Source organism: Delphinus delphis, chromosome 1 (genome assembly GCF_949987515.2).
Source record: "Delphinus delphis chromosome 1, mDelDel1.2, whole genome shotgun sequence".
Taxonomy (NCBI): Eukaryota; Metazoa; Chordata; class Mammalia; order Artiodactyla; family Delphinidae; genus Delphinus; species Delphinus delphis.
Window position 1 is genome coordinate 98,552,920 of NC_082683.1, and position 22,324 is coordinate 98,575,243.

The following is a 22,324-nucleotide window of genomic DNA, read 5'->3' on the forward strand; positions in this document are numbered from 1 at the left end:
GATCACAAGTAATGAAATTGAAACTGTAATTTAAAATATTCCAACAAACAAAAGCCCAGGACCAGATGGCTTCACAGGTGAATTCTATCAAACATTTAGAGAAGAGCTAACACCCATCCTTCACAAACTTCCAAAACATTGCAGAGGAAGGAACACTCCCAAACTCATTCTACGAGGCCACCATCACCCTGATGCCAAAACAGACAAAGATACTACCAAAAAAAAATTACAGACCAATATCACTGGGGAATATAGATGCAAAAATCCTCAACAAAATACTGGCAAACAGAATCCAACAACACATTAAAAAGATCATACATCATAATCAAGTGGGATTTATCCCAGGGATGCAAGGATTCTTCAATATACGCAAATCAATCAGTGTGTTACACCATATTAACAAATTGAAGAATAAAAACCATATGATCATTTCAATAGATACAGAAAAAGCTTTTGACAAAATTCAACCCCCATTTATGATAAAAACTCTCCAGAAAGTGGGCATAGAGGGAACCTACCTCAACATAATAAAGTCCGTATACGACAAACCCACAGCAAACATCATTCTCAATGGTGAAAAACTGAAAGCATTTCCTCTATCAGGAACAAGACAAGGATGTCCACTCTCACCACTATTATTCAACATAGTTTTGGAAGTCCTAGCCATGGCAATCAGAGAAGAAAAAGAAATAAAAGGAATACAAATCGGAAAAGAAGAAGTAAAACTGTCACTGTTTGCAGATGACATGATACTATACATAGAGAAACCTAAAGATGCCACCAGAAAACTACTAGAGCCAGTCAATGAATTTGGTAAAGTTGCAGGATACAAAATGAATGCACAGAAATCTCTTGCATTCCTATACACTAACAACAAAAGATCAGAAAGAGAAATTAAGGAAACAGTCCCATTCACCATTGCAACAAAAAGAATAAAATACCTAGGCATAAACCTACCTAAAGAGATAAAATACCTGTATTCAGAAAACTATAAGACACTGATGAAAGAAATCAAAGATGACACAAACAGATGGAGAGATATACCATGTTCTTGGATTGGAAGAATCCGTATTGTGAAAATGACTATACTACCCAAAACAATCTACAGATTCAATGCAATCCCTATCAAATTACCAGTGGCATTTTTTACAGAACTAGAACAAAAAATCTTAAAATTTGTATGGAGACACAAAAGACCCTGAATAGCCAAGGCAGTCTTGAGGGAAAAAAATGGAGCTGGAAGAATCAGACTCCCTGACTTCAGACTATACTGCAAAGCTACAGTAATCAAGACAACATGGTACTGGCACAAAAACAGAAATATAGATCAATGAAACAGAATAGAAAGCCCAGAGATAAACCCACGCACCTGTGGTCGACTAATCTATGACAGAGGAGGCAAGGATATACAATGGAGAAAAGACAGTCTCTTCAGTAAGTGGTGCTGGGAAAACTGGACAGCTACATGTAAAAGAATGAAATTAGAACACTCCCTAACACCATATACAAAAATAAACTCAAAATGTATTAGAGACCTAAATGTAAGACTGGACACTATAAAACTCTTAGAGGAAACCTAGGAAGAACACTTTTTGACATGAATCACAGCAAGATCTCTTTTGATCCACCTCCTAGAGTAATGGAAATAAAAACAAAAATAAACAAATGGGACCTAATGAAACTTAAAAGCTTTTGCAAAGCAAAGGAAACTACAAAGACAAAAAGACATCACTCAGAATGGGAGAAAATATTTGCAAACAAATCAACGGATAAAGGATTAATCTCCAAAATATATAAACAGCTCATGCAGCTCAATATTAAAAAAAACAAACAACCCAATCAAAAAATGGGCAGAAGACCTAAATAGACATTTCTCCAAAGAAGACATACAGATGGCCAAAGAGCACATGAAAAGCTGCTCAGCATCACTAATTATTAGAGAAATGCAAATCAAAACTACAATGGGGCTCCCCTGGTGGCACAGTGGTTGAGAGTCCACCTGCCAATGCAGGGGACACAGGTTCGTGCCCCGGTCTGGGAAGATCTCACATGCCGCGGAGCGGCTGGGCCCGTGAGTCATGGCCACTGAGCCTGCGCATGCGGAGCTTGTGCTGCGCAACGGGAGAGGCCACAACAGCGAAAGGCCTGCGTACCGCCAAAAAAAAAAAAAAAAAAACTACAATGAGGTATCACCTCACACCAGTAAGAACAGGCATCATCAGAAAATCTACAAACAACAAATGCTGGAGAGGGTGTGGAGAAAAGGAACCTGCTCGCACTGTTAGTGGGAATGTAAATTGATACAGCTACTACTATGGAGAACAGTATAGAGGTTCCTTAAAAAACTAAAAATAGAATTACCATATGACCCAGCAATCCCACTACTGGGCATATACCCAGAGAAAACCATAATTCAAAAGGACACATGCACCCCATTGTTCATTGCAGCCCTGTTTACAATAGCCAGGTCATGCAAGCAACCTAAATGCCCATCGACAGACGAATGGATAAAGAAGGTGTGGTACATACATACAATGGAGTATTACTTCTCCATAAAAAGGAGCGAAATTGGGTCGTTTGTAGAGATGTGGATGGATCTAGAGACTGTCATACATAGTGAAGTAAGTCAGGAAGAGAAAACCAAATATTGTATATTAATGCATATATGTGGAATCTAGAGAAATGGTATAGATGATCTTATTTGCAAAGCAGAAATAGAGGCATAGACGTAGAGAAGAAATGTATGGATACCAAGGGGGAAAGGGGTGGGGAGGGAGGAATTGGGAGACTGGGATTTACACATATACATTATAGTTACTACGTATAAAATAGACAACTGATGGGAACATACTGTGTAGCACAGGGAACTCTACCTAATGTACTGTGGTAACCTAAATGTGAGGGAAGTCCAAAAGGGAGAGGATATCTGTATGTGTACGGCTGACTCATTTTGTTGTGCAGTGGAGGCTAACACAACATTGTAAAGGAACCATCCTCTGATAAAAATTTTAAAAATAATTTAAAAAAAAAGAAGGTTACCTGCTTAGTTAGAGGAACTGTGTAATGTTCATTTGCACTTGGCTCAGAGCCCCACAAATTGTAGAATAATTTCCACTGGTAAAATCAATGATGCAGAGCAAAAGTAACTAGGAGAACATATAAATGTTATTTACAAGGAGTGAAATAATACAATAGAAGTAAATCAAGACACTCTTCTTTATAGACTTGTTTTTTGGATATTTGAGTAGTAACACCAAGAAAAACAAATGCAGCCTTTCTTCGCCTAGTCTCTCTTCCATATTGACCAAATGTAAATTTTCAACAAAGAGCTTTTAGAAATACTCCTACGACTTGAACTTTATCCAGCTGATTAGCTCAGATAAATCCTTGACTTAACAAAAATTAGTGGTCTTTGTAGTTAGAAGTACGTTGTTGTATTTCTGACAACTGAATGTAGTTTATAGGATTATCATGAGAGTAATTGATACCAAAGCATTAGATTGAGTTGGCAAGCTACTTATGACATGATGGCTGGTTTTTAATGGCATGCTACACGTTGGCCTCTGCCAGCCCCTTCTTTCAGAAGCTCTAAGAGTCATTTGCCTTTGGCTTATAATCAGCCTTCTCTCTTGGAGTTAATGCTTGGTAGTTTCTTAGTAACAAGGACACACCTCTTCCAAAAGAAAAGTGACTAGACTCTTGACATACAGCTTTTTAAAAAGATTGTAGGCCCCACATTAGATTCTCTAAAGAAAAATATGTTCAGTAATTTCACTGCCACTGACTGAATTGTGCCCAGCTTTCTTGGTCTGATGTTACAGAAAAGCCTACAATTCTTAATCTGTTTTAAAAGGATTCTTTAGATACAAATAAGTAGTCCTAACTGTAACCTTCTGTAAACCATGTTTTTCATTTGCTATGAAATTCCTTGAGAATTTATTGTTGGACTATTATACCACAAATAATTCTGTGTAAATCTGTGAATATTAGCATCTGTTTGTGTACATTTTTAGAATTTCTACATATGCAGTACATCCAAAGACTAATCTTGCAAAGCCTGGTTTTCTAAAAATCTAGAAATCCGCTAAAATTTCTCCAAGTGTGTCTTCTACTGAACATTTGAATTTTAACATCTTTAACGTTGTTTGCCTCCTCAGATGTCCGGCTACTACTTAATAATGACAATCTCCTCAGGGAAGGGGCAGCACAGTAAGTATCTTTCTAAGTCCACTTACTTGTTATTCTAATATTGGGTAAACTATGTTGATAGTAAACTAGTACCTGAAAACTAAGTTTAAAATACCTCAAAATAAAGCAGTTGGTTTTTAATGATTTTAGGTTTTTTTTTTTCCCCTTGGAGAAAACATGTTCCCCCAAAATGTTGTTTACTTCCTTAAAGTTTATTTTATATGGTCTTATTTTTATTTTTGCCTAGATTTTCCCTGTTAAAGCAGGTTTAGTTCTTTTAGTTCAGGCTGAATTTTTTTATAACTGCCAGTTATAGAAAGATTAGGCTGCTATTGAGGAGTGATAATGTTTCTCAAATTGCAAAAAAATAGATATTCAGAACGTACCTTAATAGAGTTAACCATAGAATAATTGCATTATTATTCTACCCAATCATTGGCTCCTTATCACTGTCAGGCTAACTAATATTTCTAGAATATCATTTTCATTTTGTCCTTGTCCTCAAAAACATTAGATTGGTGGTTGGTTGGTTGGTTGGTTTTCTTGTCTTCTTCAAATCTAAATACTATCTAGCTTTCTAGGGCCCCTGTTCTCTGGCTTTATCACTACTGTTCTTTATTCTTCAATACAAAGTAGTCTTTCAGTTACTGTCTATCCAACTGGCCCAGAGTTCCTCTGTAAAGAGGAAATCAGAATTGGATAATGACTGGGCAAGTGTGGGGTGGGGAGATGGAACAAGGATTTTGATGCAGAGCAACAAATAATTATTATTAAGGCATTTGGTGTGATACATAATTTGTTTAGATTTTAACTGTAGAAAATGTTTTAAGAATTGCTGCCTGGGAAAGTCTTCTGCCCTGTCCATACTGCTTTTTCAGAACTCATTTTCGGACCAGATCCTACAAACCTAAAATTTGCACAGCATCACTATAATTGCCATAATGAACGATATCGCAATTATACATTCTCTTTCACTGTTCTGTGAACTACCTTTTTCTTCTTTATTTTGGCTGTGCCACATGGCATATAGGATAGTAGTTCCCCAACCAGGGATGGAACCCGGCCCCCTGCAGTGGAAGTGTGCAGTCCTAACCACTGGACTGCCAGGGAATTCCCTGAACTATCTTTTATATTTATTTATATATAATTCTTTTCTCTCCTTCTTCTCCCTTTAAAAAAAAAAAAAAACAGTGCATTTGCCCAGTATAACATGGATCAGTTCACACCTGTGAAGATAGAAGGATATGAAGATCAGGTAATAGTTGTTTCTATTAGATAGACTGTGCCTGGAAAGTAGTAGAAATACTATAAAACAGATGTCTGAAGATAAGATGCTGAATAAATTCATGTCTTAGTATTCTTAGCTTTTGTAGGTATTCTACATATTAGGAAATTCTTCCTCCCTCTGAAAATACTAGGAGTTTCTTTGAAGAGAGAGCTGTCCCTAACAAGAACAGTAAAAGTAAAAGGAATTGAGTTTTACACAAGTTTTCCAGCTGTCTCTAATTCTCCTTGGTAAGAATAACAGAAGACATTATATTTAACAGGAAAACAAGAATTCCTGTTCCAGTACAGGAACAAAGCAAATACATATTCCCATTTTTACCGCAGTTATTAACATTATATGAAAGGGCTTTACAAATTCATTAATGTACACTTCAAAGGCAATATGGCACCAAATAGCAAATGCCTTTTAAAAGTCTGAACCCCCTTTGAACCCACAAGTCCATAGAATTTATCCTAGGGAAATAAGTATATAAATGTGTAAAAAGATTATTTGAAGCAAGGTTTATGATAATGAAAAATTGGGAACAATCTAAATGTCCAGCGTTAAATTAAATATCTATAAAGCAATTATACTCCAATAAAGATGTTAAAAAAAAATTTTAATAAAATAAATAAAATATCTGTAGGCCAAAATCCTATGTAACCATTGAAAACTGATAGAAATATTGAACTGGGAATATGTTCATGATATATTAAGCTAAAACATAAAGCAATATGTAGCATTATGCTAGTTTATTTTTAAATAGATATTTAAATGAACAGTTATACTAATCTGCATCTTAAATTCTGTGAAAGGTACATCTTACTTTATATGCCACTAAGAAAGAGAAAATACTGTCAGTTAAACTATGACACAGTCCTAAGATGCTGTCAAGTTTAAGATGTATCCCATTTTATGAGATGTTAAATCATGAGGGGAATGTATGCATCTTTAGACTCAGAAATAAAGTAGTATATAGATGTGCATAGAAATGGAAATGTGGGAAAATATACACCAAAATGTTAACTCCCTATGTTGGGATTACAGGATTACCGTAATATGTTTTGTTTGTTGTTTTTTGTTTGTTTTAGTTTATATTTGTGCTTATCTTTATTTTCTCAATGGAACTAGATTAATTATAAGTATAAAAGACAAAAAAACACTGAAAAATAAATGATAAATATTGCTTACAGTTGATATTGTATACTTCACTAATACAGCAGATTATTGAAATAATAAGGTCTGTGTCCAGATATATGATATAAGAACATTCCCATATACATGCGGTAGCCAGCTTAAAAATATCGTCAAAAGGAGTTCACATTCTTAGCCACAACAACAACACATTACCTAGACATAAAAGGAAAATATGGAAAGATGTTTGAGTTATTAAAGTAGATGCCATCACTGCATATAATAGAAAATCAACTACAGTGGGTTAACTAAATAGAGACTATTTTTGTCACATAAGAAGTCCAGAGGTAATATTTTGGGATGTTATGGCAGTTCCATATCATCAGAGACGCAAGTTGCTTCTAGCTCTCTGTTGTGCCATCCTTATGTATGGTTTTCATTATCATGTTCTCAAGATAGCTGATCCATCTCTGGGCACTGAATGCATGTTCCAGGAAGGAAGGAGGAAGGTGCAAGAGGTGCTATTGGCTGTTCCAGAAGCACCTTCCACTGATAAATTGTTGCCAGAATGCATATCACTTTATCATTCCTAGCTGAGAAGTGTTGTCTCTTTAGTTGGACATATTGCCTTCTTGAAAACCCTTGAGGTTCTATTAGTAAGGAAAAGGGAGAGAATGGATATTGGATAGGAAACAAGCAAGAGTCTGTCACACAGTTCATATATACCCACCCACACACACATTTTAATCAGAGAAATGAATGGAAAATTAAATAGATGTAAATGCCACATTTCTGAATAAGGAATATAAATAATATGGAAAGTTTATCCGATTTAGAAATATAAATAATACGTGAAGCTTTTTCAAATAGATTCCATACAATTCCTAATGACAATTGTAATAGACCATACAGGATTTTTCTGATCAAGAACAACAATGAAGGAAGACTAATGCTAGCAAACATAAAGACATAAAGCAATGACAGTAGAGCCTTAAACTAAGTAACATAAAATAGAAGGGAAAAGGAAATAATTGTTAAAATGTATGTTTGATCTAATTTTGATTTTCAAAGCCAACTGTATACCTAGATTAATTCCAAGTATAGTTTAAAGGTTAACTATATATATATTTTTTTGCTGTACGCGGGCCTCTCACTGCTGTGGCCTCTCCCGTTACGGAGCACAGGCTCTGGACACGCAGGCTCAGCGGCCATGGCTCACGGGCCCAGCCGCTCCACGGCATGTGGGATCTTCCCGGACCGGGGCACGAACCCGTGTCCCCTGCATCGGCAGGCGGACTCTCAACCACTGCGCCACCAAGGAAGCCCAACTATTTTTTAAACATAAAAATTTAGTAGGAAATGGAAAGAGATTCATAACTTGAATAATGATGAAACATTAGAAAAGTTTATCAAAGAAAGTGACTTCTGCAAAATAAAAAGATTTTAAAAATAAGATTTAAAAAGGAGAAAATATGTACCTCAAACATAATAAAAAGGTTATTCAAATACCTAAGGGTGATGCCAAGAGTTCAGTGGATAAATGAGCAACAGACATGAACCAACTGTACCCAATTGGAGAATACAGAGCAAACATGAAAAGTGTTAGATCACCTACTAATAGTAATTAAGGAAGTACAAATTAAAATTTTAATGTGAATATATTCACCTTGTAGTTACAGAAGTTACAAAATTATAATGAGAAAGCTTTATGAAGGTAAGACTAAGGAAATAGTTTTATGTATTTTTCCTACTGTCATTATAAACAAGGTTTTTAAAGATAGTCTGATGATAAGGACAGAAATCTCAAAAGTAAGAATTCTTTCCAAAGAATTCTTTTTAAGGAGAAGAGAAGACTTTATTTATGGTAGAACTTATAGTGGCTTTCAATGGTAGAAACTGTAACTAGCTTAAAGCTCCTTCAATTCAGAAATGATTAAGTATACTATGGTATGTATAATGAGATATACATATAATGAGATCATATATAGTTAATTTTAAATGGTAACTGTGTCAAAAGACAAATGGCAAGTTAGGGGAAAATATGTGGATCTCAAAACACATGCAAAAGGATAATCTCCCTGGAGTTCAACTAGAAAAACACCAAAGACTCCGTAGAAAAGTGGGCAAAAGTTAGGTACACATAGTTCACCAAAGTGGAAATATAAATGACTTTTCTTTTAAGGTGAGAAGAAATGGGCTTGTACCTTGGTACAACATCCTGTGATGGCAGTTTGTCGATCTCTATCAAAATTATGAATGCATTTACCCTTGACCCAACTGTCCTGCTTCAGGGAATTTATCCCACAGGTGTGCTTGGCACATGTACGTAATTTGTACATAACGAACATACAAGGACATTCATTGGAGTATTGTTCATAACAGCAAAAGATTAGAAACTACCCAAACTATCCATTAATAGGGGACTGGTTGAATAAATTTTTGTACACCTGTACAATAGAGTCATACCTGGCTATAATAAACAAGGAAGTTCTCTAAGCACTACTATGGAAAGATCATCTAGATATGTCAGAATTAAAAAGAAAGAAAAAGTACACTATAGTATTCTAGTTTTTGTGTAAAAGAAAGGGGTGGAGAATTAGAATATTAAATTCTATTTGTTAAAAGAAACAAAGAATAATCAAAATTGGAAATTGGCAAATTTTTTCTGTAAAGGGTCCGATAGTAAATATTATCTGATAGTAAATATTGGGACAAAGAGTCAGCCTTGACTACTCAGCTCTGCTATTGTAGCAGGAAAGCAGCCATAGACCATACAAAAACAAACAAGTGGGGCTGTGTTCAACAAAACTTTATTTACAGAAACAAATGCCACCTCATGCATAGCTTGCCAAAGACAATTCTTGCTCTAAATTAATAAAATCAGTTACCTTTGTACGGAAAGGGGGTATATGTTGGGAATTTGGTGAATGGGAGATAAAGGTGAGAAAAAGATTTTACTTTATATAGTATTTTTCATTTTTGAACCATGTGATTTATTGTATCACCTATTTTAAATGCTAAGTGTAATGACTGGAAGAAGTTCATGAAATATGTGAAAAAGGAATACAAAAGTGTACATATAAGTTATTACAGTTATATGTATGTATGTACATAGGTTGTATATTAAACAGAAACCAAGAAATGAAGGGTATTGTTAGAATGGGAGAAATGTTGCAGTTTAGAGTTGACTTACCTCAAAACATAATATTTTTATAAAAATAAAAATATGAATTGATTGAAAAATCGATTATGAAAGAGAAATCTGACTAAATGAAAAGTTAATCATCTCCAGAATTGTATTTGTTTGTTTTGTAAAATGTGACAAGAAGAACTGTCTTTTTTTACAGAGTTACTTATTTTTGTAATTATTCTTTGGAAGGTCTTAATTACAGAACACGGTGACCTGGGTAATAGCAGATTTTTAGATCCAAGAAACAAAATTTCCTTTAAGTTTGATCACTTACGGAAAGAAGCAAGTGACCCCCAGCCAGAGGAAGTAGATGGAGGTCTGAAGTCTTGGAGAGAATCCTGTGACAGTGCTTTAAGGGCCTATGTGAAAGATCATTATTCCAACGGCTTCTGTACTGTTAAGTATCTGCCTGCTTCATTATTAGAGTGTTGTTTTTCTTATATTTACCTTATCATTTGGAGGCTTTGGCCAGCCACAACATATCTTCTTTTTTTTTTTTTTCTTTTTTTTTTTTTTTGCGGTACATGGGCCTCTCACTGTTGTGGCCTCTCCCGTTGCGGAGCACAGGCTCCGGACGTGCAGGTTCAGCGGCCATGGCTCACGGGCCCAGCCGCTCCGCGGCACGTGGGATCCTCCCGGACCGGGGCATAAACCCATGTCCCCTGCATCGGCAGGCGGACTCCCAACCACTGCGCCAGCAGGGAAGCCCTACCTAGAAATATTTTTGTTTCTCCTGTCCTTAAGTGGGTTGGGTATGGGGTGAGGGAGGACATTTCTTCAGTTAAGATAGTAATTCTTGTAAGTTACTTCTCTTCTCCTTCCACCTTGCCCCTCCTTCCTCTCCTCTACTTCTCCCTTCCCTCATCTCTCTCTCTCTGCTATACAACCAAACCATGGAGCATTCTGCTCCTACTAGTGCCCTCCTCATTACTTATCCACTTCTTAACCCTATGAATTTTGGCTTCAGTCCCTACTCTACAAAAACTGCTCTCTGAGGTTACTAATGATTCCTGAATTGCCTGACCCAGTGTCCTTTTCTTGGTCCTTGACTTTTGTATGGCATTTCACACTGAGGCCAACCAGCTACTTCTAGAAATTATCTTTTCTTAGGCTGCTATGTCAGTACCCTCTAATTATTCTTACTCTGTCTCTGCTTATTTCTTTACCTCTCCCCTACTTTTGTAAATGTAGGCATTCCCCATTGCTGTATTTCTCTCTCTCAAAAACTCATAGTTTATTTAGTGTAGGGGAAGTTACAGAATATTGTGTCAGAAAAGCAATGGGTTTGGGTTCTACCTTAACCACTTTCTGAATGACCTTGGACAAGAAGCTCTGTGAACTTCACCTTTATCATCTATAGATAATAACAGTGTGTTTCACTATATTTATTAGAGCAAAAGGAAAATAAATATAAAAACACTTTGTGGACTGTAAAGCCTTTTGTTTTTTTCTTTTCCTTGGTGATCACATTTTTGTTCACCTCTCCTACACTAAGGAACAGTTGGTATTTCTAACTTCTAGCTGGACATTTCCATCTGAATTTTCTAATTTGTTAATGACACCACTGTCTTTCTAGTCACCCAAGCATGCAAGTACTTTGGCCCCTTCCTTTCTCTTGCCCTTCACTTGCTATATGTTGCCAGACTTTTGACTGTGCTTCTGCATCCTTATGCCCATTGACACTACCCTATTTTACTGCCTAGATTAATTCTGTAGCCTAACTTTCAACTTTTCTCCCATTTTACTCTGTACACCAATATTGATTATTATCCCCAAATAGTTCTGGTCATGTTGTTTTGGTTTCTGTCCGTTGCCTGTAGAATAAAGTCCAGTCTTCTTACCTTACATCTACTACTACATGGCCTAAATCTACCATCCTATGTTATCTTCCACAGTTCCACTTCACATACACCCTCTAACCTGACAGAACTAATTACCATTGAGTCATTCACTGGACCAGCACCCCCGTTTCCTCCCTGAACTGCCTACTCATCTTTATTCTCAGTCTCTACTTACCAGAATCTCATCTGTCTTGTAAGGCCCATTCCAACTGGTACCTCTCTTGTACCCTAAACCTAAAGCAGTATTTCCTTCTGTATTCATTGTACCACTCTCTTCTCTAGAACTTAACATGTGGTTTGTGTTCATATTCCATGAACTCTCTGAGTTGTAAGCTTACCCTGTTTGACTCTTCATCTCCCCCAAGGATTTAGCACACTGCTTTTGTATAGTGTTTGTTGCTTAAATATGTTTTCAAGAATCTAACTTTTTTTTTTTAACAATAGGTTTATGCTAAAACTATAGATGGGCAACAGACCATTATTGCATGTATTGAAAGCCACCAGTTTCAGCCTAAAAACTTCTGGTAAGAAAGTAAATGTTCTCTTCTTTTTTTAATCTAATTTATACAGGAAAGAAACCAAACCAGCAGTTGAGACTTGTTTTTTTATTTTTTATAAATTTATTTTTTTTATTTTTGGCTGTGTTGGGTTTTTGTTGCTGCACACGGGCTTCCTGTAGTTGCGGCGAGCGGGGCTACTCTTCGTTGTAGCACACGGGCTTCTCATTGCAGTGGCCTCTCTTGTTGCGGAGCACGGGCTGTAGGCGTGGGGACTTCAGTAGTTGTGTGCAGTCTCGGTAGCTGTGGCTCGCGGGCTCTAGAGCGCAGGCTCAGTAGTTGTGGTGCACGGGCTTAGTTGCTCCGAGGCATGTGGGATCTTCCTGGACCAGGGCTCGAACCGGTGTGCCCTGCATTGGCAGGTGGATTCTTAACCACTGTGCCACCAGGGAAGCCCGAGACTTGGTTTTTAATCTAACTAGCTTGCGATAAGTTATCTGACTTAGAGGCTTCAGTTCCCTACTGCAGAATGAGGGACTTGGATGTGATCATTTAGATTTCTTCTAAGATTTTATAATTTATCTTTCAAATATTACTCTTATATTGAGTGAGAATAAGTGATTAATAAAGTACCCAGTGGGAAGTGTGAGTTTTACTTGAGTTTGTTTAATAATACTTGAGTTACTGCATAACTCAGTGGCCCATCCATTTGTTTGTGCAAAAGCCTCTCATGAGCAGAACAGGCATGGTTTTCTACTCCAAGATAAAAAATGAAAGGTGAAAGTCAGAATAACTTAGAAAAGGCTTATGATTAGGCCAGTTGGATACAAACTTACATTTGAGTGGACAGAGCCCTGGATTTGTCAAACTGGAAATGACTTGTTTCTTTTTGGCAAATCACCTCTTCTTATTGTTAATTCTACACTGTTGTGTGTTTTAATAGGAATGGTCGTTGGAGATCAGAATGGAAGTTTACCATCACACCATCTACAGCCCAGGTGGTTGGAGTACTTAAGATTCAGGTGAGATCCCAATATGTTAATAGGCCATGTTAAAACATCACATCTTTAAAACAAACATGCAAGTTGATATTTGTTCTGACATTAGAAATAAGGAACAGCTCTATGTAGATGCAAAAGGAGATCAATGGTAAATACAAATGGAAGTTGAAGCCTCCTTCCTAGGGAAGTACTGTAGTTAAACAGAGCTATTCTGGGTTGATAAAGGATAGTCATGTGAAGTGTACTGCTTGCTTGTTATTTTTCTCTTTCAAAGATAACCTAAGATTTTTCCAGGAATTATCAAGCAGCAGTTCTACGAAAGAAGAAAATAAGTAATTATTAAGAAGTGACTATATAGCAGTTACTGGAACTTACTTAGAGTCTTTTATGTATCTTGTTTAAATGTGTACATATACATATACTTAAGGTTAAGTCTTAGCTCTGAAGAAAGCTACATGAATGGACTTGTTGTTCTATTTTATTTATTTATTTTACAGTAATGACAGGAGGTTTTAAACCAAGTAAATAAAACAGAGGAACTAGAGAGAATGGCCAAGTGTGATAAACCAAGCAGAGTAGATTTCTAATGCTGGTGTCAGAACAGACAGGCAGGTGAATAAGGAGCTTATTAACTCATTTGATGCCTATCTGGATTGAAGTCTTCTGATATCCTAACAGGTTTGACTTTCAAAATTCATGGTGGTTTAATTCTTAAGCCCAACTAACTCTGAAGTCAGATTAAACAGTTAATGATATCTAAGAAGATCAGTACCTAATTTTACCTCTATTGTATTGTGGTTAAGTCTTGCTTTAATAACAATTAGCAAGAGTTGCCTTCTGAAATGGTATAATTTAATCGAAATATACATAGGAGATGTCATCTGTAACCACTTTTTTCGTACGTACTGATTACTTCCTGCTACAAGTAGCTGCACCTCTCTTCCTGGGAGCTTTTCCTAGCTTTAGGAGCATTCCCAACTCAGATGAGGCAAACTGGAAGTATTACATTCATAGCTCTGGCACAGCCCTTAGTGCCATTCAAAAGCTGGTGGGTAAATATGCCAGCTTCTTCACCCCTCAGGTGGGACAGCTCTAAAGCATGTTCTGCATAGTCTTCCAGAGTCCAGTGCCCGCAGCTGTAATGTGTTCCTTAATGCACCTAGAACACTTCCTTGCCTTTTCTGTCTCATTTCCTTAGTCCTTACTAGTGCTTCCTGAGATTACCTCCGAAATAAACTTTATCTCACAAATCTTTATCCCAGGGTCGGCTTCTGGGGGAGCCCAACCGAAGAAAATATATTGTTCTATACCTGTTGACTATGTCTATGCTCTAGACCTCTTGTAACTGTGGCATCAGTATTAACCTGGCAGCTTACTATAAATTTATGCAAGGAAATTTATTTTCCTCCTAGAAGGAAATAAGTTACTTGTGTTTCAGCTTTGCCAAGGCAAACCTATAAATTAAGAGCGCACATCACAGAGGTTTCTGATAAGACTTTTACAACAGGGCCCAGTACCCAGACCTCATTTATAACTTACCCCAGACTGGCTGATCACTTTGGGGGAAAGCTTACTTCATTTACATATCTTTTAAAAATCAGAGTGAGAGTTATTTGGAAATGTCATTAAGATATTTAAACCTTTGGTTATTCTATAAGCAAAAGGATAGCTCTGGGAAGGCAACAATTTCTGAGGATTTACATTGATGATAGTCATGTTGAAATTTTTATTAGCAGATGAAACCTAGGAAAGGTTTTGTTACTTTTGGTGACTGTGACTGAACCTATCTTGTAAATTGCTGAAACTTCCTGAGCCTTACATCTAGTTGAATGGTTAGTCTGTCTCTTGGGTAATCCTCCTTCTTGCTAATTGTTCTCATAATTGTAGTACCCCACTTTGCCGTACTTTTTTTCAGGACTGCTTTTGCCTTACTTATTTTTGTAGCCTGATTTACCAGTAGAATATTTATTTTTCAGTCCTGTCTTTAACCCTCAATCAAGCTTTTCCTGCACTTGGTCAGATCTACTTAACCAAAAACGATGATGGTATATATGGAGAGATGCGTAAAGGATTAGGATCCATTAAAATTTCTTGGTTTTCACAGAGAAAAACTAACGTTAATTGATTTTATTTTAATATTTTTAAGAGTGAAATCTTATTTAAGATCTTTGTATTCACAGTGCGTAGCACAGTGTCTGGAAAGCAACAAGCCCATAGTAATGTTGTTCATTAATTAATAATGAGTTTTCCCTGCTAAGGAAAGAGAATTCTTAAATTTAAGTCTTCTGTGAATTTTAACCACCATTGTAAATTACCATTGGTCATACTAATTATTTGCTCAGACTTGATAAGTTTGGGGATGGCTGAAAGCATGGATTTGTGCTCTAAGCAGTAAGTTTCTATGTGACCTACATAACTTGCTCAAACATTGTCTCACACAGGTTCACTATTATGAAGATGGTAATGTTCAGTTGGTTAGTCATAAAGATGTACAGGACTCAGTAACTGTTTCGGTGAGTGTGGAATATTTAATGTCTGTCTCACTTTCATCTTGTTTTTGTTTTAAAAAAATTAGCTTTGATCCTGAGTACTGATTCTTTCTTTTTCTTTTTTTTTTTTTAATTTATTTATTTTATTTTTGGCTGCGTTGGGTCTTTGTTGCTGCGTGGGCTTTCTCTAGTTGCGGTGAGCAGGGCTACTCTGTGTTGTGGTGCGCGGGCTTCTCCTTGCAGTGGCTTCTCTTGTTGCGGAGCACAAGCTCTAGGTGCACAGGCTTCAGCAGTTGTGGCTTGCAGGTTCTAGAGTACAGGCTCAGTAGTTGTAGCACACAGGCTTAGTTGCTCCACGGCATGTAGAATCTTCCCGGGCCAGGGCTTGAACCCGTGTCCCCTGCATTGGCAGGCAGATTCTTAACCACTGCACCACCATGGAGGCCCCTGAGTACTGATTCTGCCACTAGAAATTTAGGTTGTTTTCACTACTTTGATTTTGGCAGCCTTTACCTTTTTTTTAAGCACTTTATAAAAGATTCTACTTTTTTATATTTTTAAATTTTTATTGAAATATAGTTGATTTACAATGTTGTGTTAGTTTCAGGTATACAGCAAAGTGATTCAGTTACATATATATATATGTATGTATGTATATATATATTCTTTTTTTAGATTCTTTTCCATTATAGGTTATTAAGATACTGAGTATAGTTCCCTGTGCTAAGCAGTAGGTCCTTGTTTTGGGCAGCTTATAATTGTTAGTATGTAACCAGCCCGTTTTGTTGGTTGCTTGATGTTAGTTCATAGTCTTTGAGAATAGTGATAATGGCTTTAGAGAATTCAGACTTCTTTTTCTTTCTCAGTTGTGAGATTTGCTCAAAGAACAGCAGTATCTTCAACTGATAAATACCAGGAGGAAGGAAAGTTTGCCAAACTAAACCTTAGAGGGGTTATCATTCATACATTCATATCATTAGAGAAACCGAACATTTTTAGGAATATTCAATCAAACGGTATTGTGTTCCATACCTGGAAAGAAGGGACATAATTTTTTGTGCATTCACAGTACTTCTTTATATTCCTAGAAGTTACTGAGCACTCTCAAATAGCTTTTGTTTATGTGTGTTATATCTATCTACCTTAGTAGAAATTAAAACCGAAAAATGTTAAAAATACTTATTAATTTAAAAATAACAATAACAGGGACTCCCTGGCAGTCCAGTGGTTAAGACTCCGTGCTTTCACTGCAGGGGGTGCGGGTTTGATACCTTTTTGGAGAATTAAGTTCCCACATGCCACACCACGTGGCATGGTCAAAAAAGAAAAATCTAAAGCAAAAATAACAATAACAAACCCATTACTTGTTAACCTTCACTTTCACAATAAACAGCTGAATTTTCCAAGTTAAAAAAAATTAGTGAAAAGAATGTCATTGATTTACATTTTCACAGTGTGTAATGTCTGACTTAATAAAAGACAACTGGATTCTCATATGTGCTTCACACATTAGCCCTCAAAAAGTAATGAAGTCGGGACTTCCCTGGTGGCACAGTGGTTAAGAATCCGCCTGCCAATGCAGGGGACACGGGTTCGAGCCCTGGTCCAGGAAGATCACACATGCCTTGGAGCAACTAAGCCCATGTGCCACAACTACTGAGCCTGCACTCTGGAGCCCGCGAGCCACAACTACTGAAGCCTAAGTGCCACAAATACTGAAGCCTAAGTGCCTAGAGCCTAAGCCATCGCAGTGAGAAGCCGATGCACCGCAACAGAGTACCCCTGCTCACCACAACTAGAGAAAGCCCGTGCACAGCAATGAAGACCCAACGCAGCCAAAAATAAATAAATAGATTTATTTTAAAAAAAGAAAAAAAGTAATGAAGTCATCACACATTACATAGCTTCTATGAAACTACACTGTACATACATGAGAGTGAGAGTGGAAAAGGCAATTAACTATGTCTTAGTATTATTATGAATAGAAAGTAGTTTTGACTCTTTGAAAGGATCTTGGGATGCTGCCCTGGGCATTAAATCTCACCCTCTTTAATTCTGTTTTACTTAATTGTGAAAGAAAGAGAGAGATTCAATTCATTTTGTACCCGAATCTTGTAAAGCAAAATGTGATTGATTGGCTTAGAGGAGCCTCTGAGCTTAGAATATATGACTGATATGTCTGAGGGCATCGTTTATATCATCTTAAACCAGAGATATTTTCAAGGCATAAAAATTTCAAGACATCATGATGTCTTTTGGGCATACTGTAGTAGATTGGAAAGAAATGTGGGGTTTTTTGATGAGGACCTGGATTTGGATCCCATCTTTATCATTCGAAGGCTGTATAATTTTGGTCAAGTCACTTAAGAGGATTCTGTTTCTCATCTGCAAAATGGAGGTGGTAATAATAACATCTATTTCACAGGGTTGTTGTGAGAATCAAAGAAGATAATGTGAATGGGAAAGGTTGAAAAACTAAATTGTTATACAAATGTTAGTTTAGATGGAGTTACTTTTTAGTATTTTTTTATTCACTGCTTACTGAATTATATTCACTGCTTAAGAATTTTTAAAATTCTTATTTCCCCCTTTTCCTCTCTCTATTAGAATGAAGTCCAAACTGCTAAGGAGTTTATTAAAATTATAGAGCATGCAGAAAATGAGTATCAGGTAAGATGATTTGAAACTGGTTTTTCTAGGTCTAATGCCTTATTTTGCTTTTAACATATCTTGTTACACTTCTCTCTCCTTTGAACATAAATATACATGTTGCTCAGTGTTAGTAAGTGTGAGACTTTGCAGACCTTCTTGCATTCTGCTTACAATCAAGGTTTTGGCATTGGAAGGTACTACAGATTTCCCCTACTATCCCAAAGTAGAGCGTTCCTGTGAAACCTTTCCTAAGTCCAAATGGCATGAAGCAGAGAAGCAATTACCTTAGAACACATCTTGCTTTCAGGTGCACAAATAATTGAGGTACAGCACAGATGCTCACAGATGCAGTTCACAGCTCCAGCTTGCTTGATGCTGAGCTGCTGAGTGTAATTCCTGAGGAAGGAGCTTGGTGGGGTCACTGTTACTGCTCATGGTGCACCCTGCCCCTATAACAGCCTCACTGCAAAACAAATGCTGAACGCTGTTTTTGCTTTTTGCTTTGGTAAAAGCAAAGTGACATAAAGCAAACTTTGGAAAAGCGGGGGATACCTGTATAGCCCTTGTTTTAGAAATAATATAGGTGGGCTTCTTAACCTGCTTCAGAGATTGGAGAAATGCTCACTAGAAATCTTACAGCCTGTATGTCCTTTGGGGACTCAAGCATGTCCTTTGACTATATCTGGTTTCTGTTCAAGCAACTTATTTTCTATTATCTATTGCAGACAGCAATTAGTGAAAACTATCAAACAATGTCAGACACCACGTTCAAGGCCTTGCGCCGGCAACTTCCAGTTACCCGCACCAAAATCGACTGGAACAAGATACTCAGCTACAAGATTGGCAAAGAAATGCAGAATGCTTAAAGGCTGAATGTAGGATTCTTCAATACATGGAAAGAAAGGATGCAATGTGTGGTCATATGATAAATAAGTGATTTATAAACAAGAGTGATATTTTGCTAGGGCTTTCAAAGTTAACAGGTTTTCTAGCCTCATGGAATACTGTTGAACCTATAGCATTGTCTTGATTCTTTTGTGTTTTCTGCCTGGTAATTTTCTGTTTTCACTATATCTACTTGTAAATTTTTTTTTTTTTTTTCAATTCTGCCACATTTAATGATGGAGAGAGATATCTATCCTGGAGTCATTTAACTGTTGAGAAAATTTTCCTAGCCATGAAGCCCTGTCACTGACATAGACAGGTAATATGTTCAGTACTTTTCTACCCAGTCCTTCAAAGCACTTCTGGTACTTCAGTGGTTTTTACTGATCAACCAACAGCTAAAGAGGCTATGCTACAAACTACAGCTGAATGGAAGACACATTCATCCTTCTCCCTCCAGTTGCTTTGATCATCATTTATAGCATCTCATAACTATAGTTTCAAACATTTGGATTGGGGTTTTTCAGACCCTTTTTAGAGGCAAAGGAAGTTTTCTGGAAGTTCCATTATAGCCAGCTTCTCTGGGGAAGTTGTTTTTAAATCCAAAGACTTGAACCACATTCCCTACAAATGAACGTGTTTGCTTTCTTCCCTTCCATCACTGTTTCCTTCTCATCTAGTACCATTATAGTTGTAGACATGTGCAGTTTTAGAAGAGTTTTACCCACTTATTATTATTTTTTTAATATTCAAAAACTGCTGACATACTAGGGATATAGTAGAGTATAAAACTTGAAAAAATGCAGATGTTGAAGGAATAATAGGTATCTTGTGCTTTAATACTTTGTGGCAGAATTGTACTATAAGCGAATGAATCAAACAACTATGTTAATCTCAAACAAAAACTAAAAATGAACCAAAGTGAGAAGGACAACGTTCAGACAGTATCTTTCTATTGTAACCTGTTATTTAAGGGAATACTAGTGATTTGTTCTAAATAGGATGTAAAACTTTTTCCAAATTACTTCCTCAGTCCTGCCTGCCAACTCAAATATAACTGTGATATAGCAACCCTTCCCAAGTTTATTGGCAGGTAAGGTGTGATCTCAGAATACACAGGTAACATAGATATGATATAACTGGTAATGGTGGATTCATTTACATTGTTTACACTTCTATGACCAGGCCTTAAGGGAAGGTCAGTTTTTTAAAAACCAAGTAGTGTCTTCCTCCAAATACATGTCAAAAGAAGGGTTTGTGTTTCAGCTTTGTTTCTGCTTGGTAATACAGTCAAGCAAGAGTTTATTTCCAAGTGACCCATTGAGCTGTGTAAGCATTTTTGTTTATTTCAAATAAAATATATTTGTATTATTTGTCATTCATACTATCCATCCATACCACACTATCCTCTGTATCAGGTAGTCCAATAGAAATATACCTGTTTTGTTCTTAAATTGTCTGAGTCTCTCCTTTTTGAGCCAGTCTCTTCAGCCTTTGTTCTCAAGGTAAGATATGGAACTGATCTTATTTGATGAGAATGTTCAAGGTTTCTGAAATTGTTTTCTACATTCAACTACTATAAATTCAGTGACTATCCAAAGACTTGCAAAGAACAGCTTTTTTTTTTTTTTTTTTTTTTTGGTAGACATGCCATGTGGACCATAGTTCCATGACCAGGGATTGAACCCATGCCCCCTACAGTGGGGAGCGTGGAGTCTTAACCACTGGACCACCAGAGAAGTCCTACCCCCCTTTTTTTCTTTTTTAAAGTTTGAGCAATTTCTCTATGGATCATACTGGTTTACACTCAGTGGCTACTGGTGTTTCAAAGGCTTTGTTTTAGGGTTTCCATTTCTGTCAAAAAGAAAAATCTAGTTATCTTCTCTTCCTATCACTCAGAAAACAAGGCCCAAGTAATTATAGTTACTAGGTAGGAAGTAGAAGTGAAAGAATCCCTGCACTGTGAACTTGAGTAATATTTCACATCAACTTTAAATGCTGCTTCCTTTCCATATGAGTTTAACTTGCTTACAGACATGTGGGAAAGGCTTCTGTCCTGTTTCCCAAAATGGAACCAGAGGCATTTCAGTGCTTCACCTTCCATTCAAGGCCAGTTCAAATTCCTACCCCTTTGAGGGACATTTAGGTGTACTACACTATGTACTTGTAGTACAGGTTCAAGCATTCTGGCCTTTGCCTTTAACTTACTAACCCCATCAGCCTGCCCCATAGATTTCCTTAGTCCATACAGACTTTTGTAAAGACTCTTAATCTCTTGGCCATCTAAAGCCCTTGGTTTCTTATATAACTGGAGGTCAACTCTCCTTGCCAAGTCCTACACAGACCTCCTGATTTCCTTAACCTCCTTCAGCAGAGAATTTGCTTGAATTGTGTCTATTTTACCACACTGCTGAAATCAGCCTATGGTATCCTAGGGCAAAAGTTTCCCAGCCAGAGGGAGAGGAGTTTTCTGTGAGGCCTCACTCCTATATTTGAAATTTTGAAATTACACTGCTGAAATTTTGAAATTACTGCTTCATTTGTGCCTGGATGGTTGTGCTTCTGTTAGTTGCCTAGTTCTAGTAGTGCCTGTTCTTTTTTTTTTTTTTTTAATAAATTTATTTATTTATTTATTTTTGGCTGCGTTGGGTCTTCGTTGCTGCACGCGGGCTTTCTCTAGTTGCGGCATGCAGGCCGCTTATCGCGGTGGCCTGTCTCATTTTGGAGCATGGGCTCTGGGTGCATGGCCTTCAGTAGTTGTGGCTCGCAGGCTCTAGAGCGCAGGCTCAGTAGTTGTGGCGCCACGGGCTCAGTTGCTCCACGGCATGTGGGATCTTCACGGACCAGGGCTCGAACCCGTATCCCCTGCACTGGCAGGTGGATTCTTAACCACTGTGCCACCAGGGAAGCTGTGCCTGTTCTTTTTTATAATCTAGAACTCATCTAGATTCATGAGATACTTAGCAAACCTTGGCACATTTTCTCCAAACTCACAAAAGACTGATACAATCTGAATGCCAGTTTATAAATTCATAATTTAAATAGAACTACCAAGCTACTTACTACTTGGGAAATCAAAGAAAGAAAGAAAGACTGGTAAATATAGAACAAAACTGGCTGGTCCCATAAGATAAGCTGAGCTAACTAAAATTCTCGCTTGAACAGAGTATAAAACAGAGT

General features: G+C 37.1%; 1 protein-coding gene across 1 annotated transcript in view; it reads left to right on the forward strand.

Annotated features, from left to right (window-relative positions):
• CAPZA1 (capping actin protein of muscle Z-line subunit alpha 1) overlaps positions 1 to 20,537 on the forward strand; it is a 48,015-nt gene extending 27,478 nt beyond the window's left edge. Inside the window, exons 3-10 of the mRNA XM_060027376.1 lie at positions 4,158 to 4,209; positions 5,380 to 5,443; positions 9,969 to 10,175; positions 12,065 to 12,144; positions 13,061 to 13,139; positions 15,560 to 15,631; positions 18,215 to 18,277; positions 18,985 to 20,537. Of these exons, the coding sequence (XP_059883359.1) occupies positions 4,158 to 4,209; positions 5,380 to 5,443; positions 9,969 to 10,175; positions 12,065 to 12,144; positions 13,061 to 13,139; positions 15,560 to 15,631; positions 18,215 to 18,277; positions 18,985 to 19,125 (758 nt within the window). The 3' untranslated portion in view covers positions 19,126 to 20,537. The remainder of the gene's footprint in view (positions 1 to 4,157; positions 4,210 to 5,379; positions 5,444 to 9,968; positions 10,176 to 12,064; positions 12,145 to 13,060; positions 13,140 to 15,559; positions 15,632 to 18,214; positions 18,278 to 18,984) is intronic.
• The last annotated feature ends 1,787 nt before the right edge of the window (positions 20,538 to 22,324 follow it).